General features: G+C 58.1%; 1 protein-coding gene across 1 annotated transcript; it reads right to left on the bottom strand.

Annotated features, from left to right (window-relative positions):
• Window positions 1-395: 395 nt before the first annotated feature.
• Window positions 396-8,509, bottom strand: LOC113832924 (neurexophilin-4). Its single transcript, XM_027391871.2, has 2 exons — window positions 8,453-8,509; window positions 396-1,256 (listed from the first exon to the last, which is right to left on the bottom strand). The coding sequence occupies exons 1-2, from the start codon at window positions 8,507-8,509 to the stop codon at window positions 396-398; spliced, it is 918 nt and encodes a 305-aa protein (XP_027247672.1).
• Between the last annotated feature and the right edge of the window lie 371 nt (window positions 8,510-8,880).

The following is an 8,880-nucleotide window of genomic DNA, read 5'->3' as shown; positions in this document are numbered from 1 at the left end:
CTTTTACAGTCTTGCGGGGTGGGCAGGACCAGCGCTTGGGGTAAGAAAGAGGGCCAGGCCAGGCGTCATTAAAGCTGCGGGATGGGCAAAAGGGGAACCAATACGTTTTCGTGGGGAACCCTAAGGAAAGCCTCCAAGCCCGCCCACTCTGGGGCTGTGCTCTTGCCCCTCCAATTTACCGTTTGAGACTACCCCAGCCAGCCTCGGGGACACTCAGGGCCAAAAGGAAATGGAGAACCACGCTGGCTGATAGTCCCGGGGGAAGGTTGTTTTCCTCCACCCGACCCACAGTGGAAGAAGTGGGGGGGGCAGTCACAGGAGCATGGGGTAGAGGGAAGGGTCCCACCTAGCGTGGCTGCGATCTAGTGGGAAGCTCAAGGCCCGGGACAGGGGCGCTACCCAAAGTAGGGGTGCTCACTCTGGAAGTTATAGTCTGGGCACACCTTCTGCACCAGTTTGTAGTCAAAACTGAGGAAGGAGACGAAGATGCAGATGACTTTGAAGGGCTTGGCACAGAGCCAGGCGGCCTGGCTTTGCGTGTGCTCGGTGAAGCACACCTGCGACGGGTCGTACAGGCACGGGCGGTGCTTGCGAGCGCGGTTTGTCTTCTCGTATTCCACGTGGCAATTGAAAGCGCGTGACTCCTTGGCCCCCGGCACTCCCAGCGCGCCTCCGAGTGGGCCGGCCAGTGCGCTCCCAAGGTTGCCCCCCAGCCCCTGCCCCGTCATCCCCAGAGGGGGCCCCAGTCCAGGAAGCACCCCTTCCAGCGCCAGCGTAGACTGCAGAGGATGGGGGGCAGGCCCAGGCAGCCAGACGCCCCCGAACTCCACGCGCTTGGAGGGCGGCACGATGCTCACACTCAGGTTACCCAAGCTGGACGAATTGTGGCGGAAGTACACACTAAAGGTGCCGTTCACATGGTCCACGATCTTGCCGGTCACCAGCAGCGAGAACTTGAGGGTATGCACGCGAAAGTAAAAGTCCCCCCAGCCGAAGATCTTCTTGGCGCGGGCCGCTTTAATGGATGGCTTCCTCTTGGTGCGCGGCGCGGGCAGGCCGCCGGCGGCCCCGGGCTTGGCCAGCGCCCCGGTGTGGTTAGAGGGCCAGGCCCAGCTCCAGGAGCGCGCAGTGCCCAGGCCCTCGGAAGACCCGGGCGCCGGGAGGTGTTGGCTGCGGGCGCCCCCTCCGGCCATGGCGGGTCGCAGTTCCAGATGATACTGCGGCCTTCCCGACTCTGCGATCTGGCCACTGACCGCCTGTGTGGGAAGAAAGGAGAGAGACGCTGGACTAGGCAGACCACAGCGGTCGGTGGCTCAGGAGTGTTTTGGGTTAGATCTGTAGCCCTTTCGAGCTCTGTGATCTTGGCCAAGTCACTCCATGTGTCTGGACCCTAACTTCTGCACCTGTGAAAATGACCTGACGATCCCTGGGTTGTCATAGAGCTCCAGTGTGGGCACAAAGACAAAGACAGTTTTGGTGTGGGTGAGAAATAGGGGAGACCCTTTCTGGGTAGTCCGGCCTGTGATGGGCCTGACTGTGGCACCCTCAACACCCAGCATCAGGAAAGGGTTGGCTTTTGCAAAGACCAGCGCCTTCCTACAGGGAGGGGCCTCTAAGGACCAAATGAACAGACTAGAAAGAATCCCAGACCACAGGTTGAAGCTGGGAAATAAAAAGGGCACTCCTCATGTCCCTACTCCTTAGTGTGGAGGAGTCACCCTGCCAGCCCACCGTGCTGGCCTGTCTCTGGTGGCAGGGATGTAGGAGACAGCACTGATGCAAGTACAAGATGGATCGAGAGGCGGGAGCGACAGGGCCAGGCCCGGGCCATCAATTATCTTGGGGTGTGTGTGGAGGGGGTGGCCGGGAGTGAAGGAGCTGGAGGAGAGCGATGGGAGAGTGAGAAGAAGAAATATGGAGAGGCTGCTCAGGCAGGCAGGCAGGCAGGCACGAGAAGGGGAGGGAGAGGAGTAGAGCATGTCAGAGTGTCAGTCAGCCAGTGCTAGACACCACCAGTAGTGGGGCTCTGCAAGCAAATCCCTTGGGAAAGGCAGTTCTGTGTGTGCCTGGGGTGGTTGTTATCCTGAAATGGTTGTGTATATGTGTCCATGTGTTCTGTCTGGGGTAGTTTCGGTCTGTGAAGGCTGTGCGTGTGGCTGCGTTGATTCCCTGTGTGTATGTGTCTGTCTGTATGCCAGCAAGAGGAGGCGGTGTGTGTGGGGGGTGTGTGTGTGTGTTTTCCCATCTACTTGTGGCTGCCCATCCATTGTGTATTTGTGCTTGGATTACCTGGGGCTTGGGGGTGGGGTATGCATATGCCCCAATCTGTGTGTGTGAAGCTGTGTGTCAATTTGTGGTTGTGTGTGTATAGCTGTGGTAGTTGTGTGCCTGTGTGCAGGGTGGCTGTGTGATTGTCTAAAGGGGTCATTTTTCCTGTAAATCCCTGTTACTTGTTCATGTGTCAGGGTCTTTCTAAGGGGGTATCTCCACAGCGACAGTGGTCTGTGTTCATACCACAGAGATGAGTGTGTGTTCCAACAAGCATGCACACATTGCATATGAATGCTAGGGCACGCATACTGAGAATAGAGGGGTAAAGAGACTGAGGAGAAGCATGGGTGACCCCCTGTTTGCATACACCCCTGTGTCCGCAGGAGACAGAATGGCAGAGCTGGGCTACACTCTACTGCCTGGTCTCCGTCCCCGCAGCACTGCTATCCCAGGTTATTAATGCTGCCGCCACCCGCACGTCATACATATTTATCGCCCCCCTTATTCCGTCTCCCATCCAGCCCTCCTCCCAGCCCAGGTGAGGCGGGTGGAGGTGGCAACAGTGATTGACTCAGACAGACAAGCTTGAGCTGGCATCTGACACCCGGAGGGTACACCTGAGTAGGGCTGGGGAAAGAGGCTTAGCATAGGGGTGGGGGCAGGGAAGAAGCCCCAGGAGGTAGGATTGAACCCCAGGTAGAGCTGGGGTTGGAGGTAGGAGTGGGTGAGGCTTCAAGGGAAGCAAAGGGTGTGTTTGTTGTTGAAGTCTTAACCCCAATTTCTCCCCCTCTGGACCAAACCTCTCCTATTTCCAGTTAAGTCTTATTTCCAGCTCTCCCAGCCTTCTCCCCCCAAAGCGGCTGGCTCAATGCTAGGATGCCAAATGCCTCCAGCTATACTTCCCAGGACATCCTAGCACTCTGTGTCCTGCACCTAGCCTGGGATTGCTCAGGGCTGGTAGGTTCAGTCTCCTAAGAGGAAGGGATGGGGTGGAAATGAGGTTTGGCAGGGCAGAGAAAGGTGCCAGGATGTCCCCCCCACCTCTGATCCCAGACAAATTGCTGTCTGCTTCTGTGATCCTGGCAAATCCCTGGGCTTTGGTAACACAGCCCCCACCCCACTGCTGGAGACTGCTAGGATAAGAGAGAAGAGCTGCGGGGGGAGGCAGCTGAAGCGACCTTGGGGGTGGGGAGCTTGGGCCGACCGGGAGGGGCGAGAGTCTGAGAGGAAACGAGCCGAGAAATGGGAACATGGAATAAAATAAAATAAAATCCTCCCTCTGGCTTCCTTGATCGCTCAGGCTCTCTCTCCCTCTCCTGCTCTCCCTCTTTCGCTGTTTTTCCATCTCTCTCTCTCTCCCCCCACTCTTTTCTCAATCTCTGTCTCTAATTTCCAGTTTGGGGAGTGCCCCCACCCTGTGACTTTTCTGTGGCCCACTCAGTCTCCTGCGGTGGATTGGGAGCACAGGATGGGGGGGAGGGAGACAAGGTGTGGTAAGGGAGCCCCTTGCCTGAGTCCATCCCCCTAATGACTAAGGGCCTGAGTGGGGGTGCTGTCCAAGGATGGAACCCCCTCTAACTTGAAAGCTAGTTTAATTAAACTAATTGGGCTCGGTGACATTTGCAGAGGGGAGAGGCTAGCCGGCTGGCTGTCAGCTGGGGTGGGAGGTGGAGGTGTGTGGTGGTTGACTCCTTCAGGCCTGTTCGGGAGGAACTCAGCCAGGAACACTTTGCCCCAAGGCAGCAGGCCCACGCACCTGAGGGGGAGTTGAGGCCACCTCCTGATGCTAAACAAACTCCACCAAGGCGGAAGGCAGGGGCTCTTTGGGGACAGGACTGCTGGGAATTGGGAGGGAGGATAATAAGGCTGTCGGGGGCCCCCTCAGCCGCATTGCAGGGTGCACCTCCCTTGGGCCTCCAGACTAGTCCACTGCTTCTCTCTTCCCTTTGGGTCAGAATGAGCTTGAGATACATCAGGGGAGGCGACGGCACCCTGTGTTTGGGGAAGGAACAGTTTAGGCCTGGGTTGGGGAAGCAAGCAAATAGCACACTGAGTCCTTGGAAGCAAAGAGCCATCACTGCTCAGGTCAGGGAAGGGTGAAGAGGTGAAGGCTGTCTGGGAGCTGGGATAAAGACAGTGCGTGAGGGGAGAGGGAGTGGACAGGACAGGCTGAGGTGAGTACTAGGGCGGAGATGGACTGGGAGTAGAATTGGGTACTGGGTGGAAGCGTGGGGTACAAGGGTAGACATGGGGGCAAGAGTGACGAGATTGGAGATGTGGAGACTTAGATGCTGATGGTCGAGGGACCAGAAGAATGAGGATAGGGTGTGGGAGAGGACAACAGCTAAACGGGGACAGGCATGGGCAATGACAAATGGGCACTGGACACTGGCTGGCAAGCGGATGGGACAGGGTGACAGTGATGGGGACAGGCTGGGGCAGAACAGAAAGGGAGGAAGAGGACGGTTGTTAGGTAGAGACAAGGTTGCTGAAGGAGAGAGACCTAGGAGATGGGGTGGGGGCAGCCATTGGGGACTGAAATGGGAAACAGGGGAAAGGGGAAGTGATGGGCAATATGGACAGAGACAAGAGCCTGAGGACAGGTATTCAGATGAGGAAAAAGGCAGAAGGCCGGCCAAGTTTGGGAGGGGGCCAGGCCAGTGGAGGCAAAGGGATCTCTTCAGACACTACAACAGAGCAGGGGTGAGGACCTGCTGGTGAGGTGGGCTCTGTCCTTGGGCCAATCGTCCTCTCCCCCACAGCCCCACCCGTTCGCCTGCCCGCGGCCTGCTGCGCAAGGCTCACCGTTATCTGAATTTTGATTTTATTTTATTTTATTTCCCTGCTTCCTAGAGCCGGCGCGGTCCCCCCGGGAACAGCCGCCCCCCCTGGCCCCCCGCCCCGCGCCTCACTTTATTATTGCAATAAATGTGCCTATAAAGGCGCCGGCTCCAGGGCGCGGTGGGGGTGGGGGGAGCCGCGGAGCGGGGATGTAATTTCCCGAAGCCTGAGCCGGAGGGGGAGTGGGCGGGGTAGAGGTGGAGGAGGGGCAGGCGTGGGGAGAAGGGGAGACTCGCCAATTTCCAGTGCTCAAGGCCGCACTCTGGCTCCCTATCCCGGTGTGCTCTTCCTCCTACTGAATATCCTGGGATCCCCTTTGAGCTTAAGTCAGAAGACCTCTCCATTGCGACCTGACCCCCCCCCACGTTAATATTGTCCCCTTGCCCGAGCTTAAACTGAGTTATAGGGGAGCTCTCTATCCAAAGTTCTCTAGCTCCTTGGCAATTATTTCATCACTGACCCCCACCCCCTTACCTGCTGTCTTTCAAGGGTTATCTTGCCACAATCCAAGTGTGGGTCCCTGACCCCAATGACTCTACTTTGCCTTCTCTCTGCTTCATGACCAAATCTCTTCACTGTGGTTACCTCCTCCTGGATCTCTTATCTAGCTCCTCACCCAGCCCAACGGTGACCCTCTGTAAATTCTCCTTTCCAACAGTGCCCCTCCCATCCAGGATGTGAGGCTTGGCTGCAAGCTCTGGCCCAAGGGAACTGTCACTGTAGACCCCCTCCTCCAGTGTCCCTGGCCCAGCTGCGGCCCCTGATCCCCCCCCCCCAAATCCCAGCCAGCAGCTCTGGGCCCAAGCCCAGGCCGTACGTGCCTAAGTGGCCCAGCCAGAGATTAGCTAGGGGGCCTGAGGAGGGTAAGGAGGTGGGAGGCTGTGAGGCAGTGGTTGGCACAAGGGTTGTGGTTAGCCTAGACTGAGAGCCTTGCATAGGTCTAATCCTTCCCTGAGGCAGGATAGAGCTGAAGGGTCCCACAGGCATCCCCACCCCTGCCCTCCCCCGGCTAATTAGTAATTAGTGATTAGTGATTAGTGACTATTGATTGCCTGCTGTTTCTCCCACTAGGCAGCTGCTCTGGCTAGGGGCAGAGGTATGGATAGAAAGGAGTTGAAGACTGTACTGGGAAGACCCCAAAGAAGCCAGGCCCGCCAAGAAGCCAGAGCCCCCAGGGCAATGGAAGCCAAGCCTGAGAGGAGTCTGATGAGCCCAGAAGTAAAGGGAGAAACCAGAGAACTCCCCAGGGAAGGTAGGGCTAGTAGTATTGATGGTCAAGATTTCCCAAAGGGTTGTCTTGAAAACTGTGCTCACCAGGTCAGGGTCATCAATCTCACCTTTTGCCCACTCCCAACACTGGCATCAAGGGATCCCTGAAGGCCTGTGCACTCAGGAATGTACATGTTTACATTCGGGTGTGTGAACATCTCTGAGGGCTCACAATCCATGCTCACACTCAACAGGACTCAAAGCCCGTCATGAGCACACAGATATACACTCACAAACCCAGACTCGCAGGCAAACAGATGTGCCCCAGCATGCAAATACATCAGAGACCCTGGGGGGGGGGGATTCGTCTACACATGTGCACACATCCTACTCACCAGTCCATAGGAGAACACATCTCTTCACACAATTCCCTGTGCAAAAGTTCCACACGTTCACACGCCACACACAACAGACATAGATTCTCACATGTCCACAGGCTGGACCAAATGGCAGGGAGGCAGTTCCCTGCTGATTCTGACACAGACACCCCACAGCTTGCAGCTTTCTCACAGACAGATAGATCCCATCTTTCATATCCTCCCGCTTATTCTCCCTCAAGTCTCCACCAGATGCTTCATTCCCCTCCAGGGGGCAAAGGAAATTAAACCAGATCTGTCCATGGGGGAGTTAATTTGATGGGGGAGAGAGTGGAGAAGGCGGAGGGGGGCGGCGGTCAGGGCAATGGAATCCTTCCCTCTTTGACCCCAGGCCTTCACACACTGTGGTGTTGAACCTGACCCTCTCCTGCAGTCTTCCTGGGGTAAAACCTGGCCTGGGGTTCAAAAGAAGCTCCCACCAGAGGTAGCAATGTTCACACAGTGGAACTCCTCCCCCCAGCTTCCACCCGATCAAGGTCACCAGGCAGGTGGCCTTGGGGGAGTCAGAGGACTCTCCTACCTCACCGGGGCAGTCTCTACTCTACTGTAATTTTTGAGGACACTGGGGGGTCCAGGGGTTTCACAGAATAATTTCCCACTTCTAAACTCTCTGAGGGGCTGGGGACTGAGTTCCACGAGTGAAGGCTATGAAGCCACCTGCTCGTCCTTAAACTAGGTAGGTCATAGTTGGGAATGGAAGAAGTTGGGGGTCAGGGTCTAGATCACCCCGTGGATCACATACCAGGGCACAGATAGATGGCTGTACTGTGAAGCAGGCACAGCCATCCATGCGAAGAGGGCTGGCGTCTCCATGGCACACCAGCATAGACATTCACTGTGGGCCCCAGTGCCAAACACCAAGCCTGGGTTCCCTGGACACAGGCTAGCATACAGGGGCTGGTGTTAAACCACACACTCCACAAGGGAATGGATGAGCACACCATGTATGGATATGAGCTGACGATGATTTCAAGTAAGGAGTCTGGTCGGATGAGGTCTGGGCCCTCTTTAGCCTTTGGGTCTTCACCCGAAAACCCAGGAAGAGAGGCAGTGAAGAAGGGTGGGGGTAGGGAGGAGGTGGGTGGAGAGGGTCCCCTTCCAGACAACCCCTACCCACCCGGCGCGAAAGGGGGGTGTGTCTGTGAGGTTGTGCAGGGGAGATGGTGTCTCCGCGGGAAATGTGATGGGAGACTGTAGCCAAGTTCGGCCCTGCTGGTGTGGGTCCGTGTAAGCGCGTGTGCCTGGGCCATGTATGCTTGGATCTCAGAGCCTACCTGGCATTGTGACAAGTAAGGAGAAGAGAAATGGGAAGGTAGAGGGTGAGGGGTGGAAGGCCAGACAGAGAAGAAGGCAAGCAAAGTAGGCGCGGAAAGAAGGCTAGGCTAACACCCTCTGGCTTGTCTGTCTGTCTCGCACTCCTTCCCTGTCTGGCGCACTCGCGGGTCGCGCTTCGTCCCCTCCCCCGTCACGCCTGAAGCGGATCGGAGCCTGGCCTCCACCCCGCACCTTCTAACCCTTAGCCAACTTGCGCTGGGCGCATGCCAGTCCTAAAGCGGGCAGTCTGTCTGTCCGCGTCCCCCACGACGCACAAAGTTGGGATGCTTAGTGCTGGGGGCGGGGCGGACGCACGGAGCCCCTTGGCACTCAGGGTTCTTCGCGTCCGGGACCCCGAGCCTTGGTTCCGTCACCCTTACCTTCCTAAGGAGCCACGGCCCAAAGAGCAAGAGGAGCCATTCCGGGAGCAGCCGCATCTTCCCGGGCGGCCGAGCGGCCGGGCAGGGCGGGTCCCCGGGGTGGGCCGGACTGGGCGCTGGCAGGGCGCGGGGAGCCGGGCTGAGGGCGGCGGTGGGAGCGGCGGGAGCGGGCAGCTCGGCCCGCGGACTGAGCGCGGAGCGGAGCGGAGCGGAGAGCGCGGCGCTGGGGGCGGGGCGCGGCGGGGGAGAAAGTTGGGTCTGAGTCGAGCGGGCGGGAGGGGCGGGGCTCCGCGGTGCTCCAATCCCGGCCGCGCCCCGCGCGCCCCCTCCCGCCCAGCTGGGGGCACGGAAGGTGACTTTCACCGCGACACGCCCCGGACACGCCCCTGGCTCAGGTGTGAAGCCAGAGAGGGTCGAGGGGCTTGGGG

Source organism: Cricetulus griseus (assembly GCF_003668045.3).
Source record: "Cricetulus griseus strain 17A/GY chromosome 1 unlocalized genomic scaffold, alternate assembly CriGri-PICRH-1.0 chr1_0, whole genome shotgun sequence".
Lineage (NCBI taxonomy): Eukaryota > Metazoa > Chordata > Mammalia > Rodentia > Cricetidae > Cricetulus > Cricetulus griseus.
This window is presented reverse-complemented; position numbering and strand designations above follow the sequence as displayed.

Excerpts from the sequence above, each read along its gene's own strand:
- LOC113832924 (XM_027391871.2), bottom strand. The coding sequence starts at position 8,509 with ATGCGGCTGCTCCCGGAATGGCTCCTCTTGCTCTTTGGGCCGTGGCTC. Across the intron at positions 1,257-8,452 it reads GGCCGTGGCTCCTTAGGAAG|GCGGTCAGTGGCCAGATCGC; the intron begins GTAAGGGTGACG and ends CTTCCCACACAG.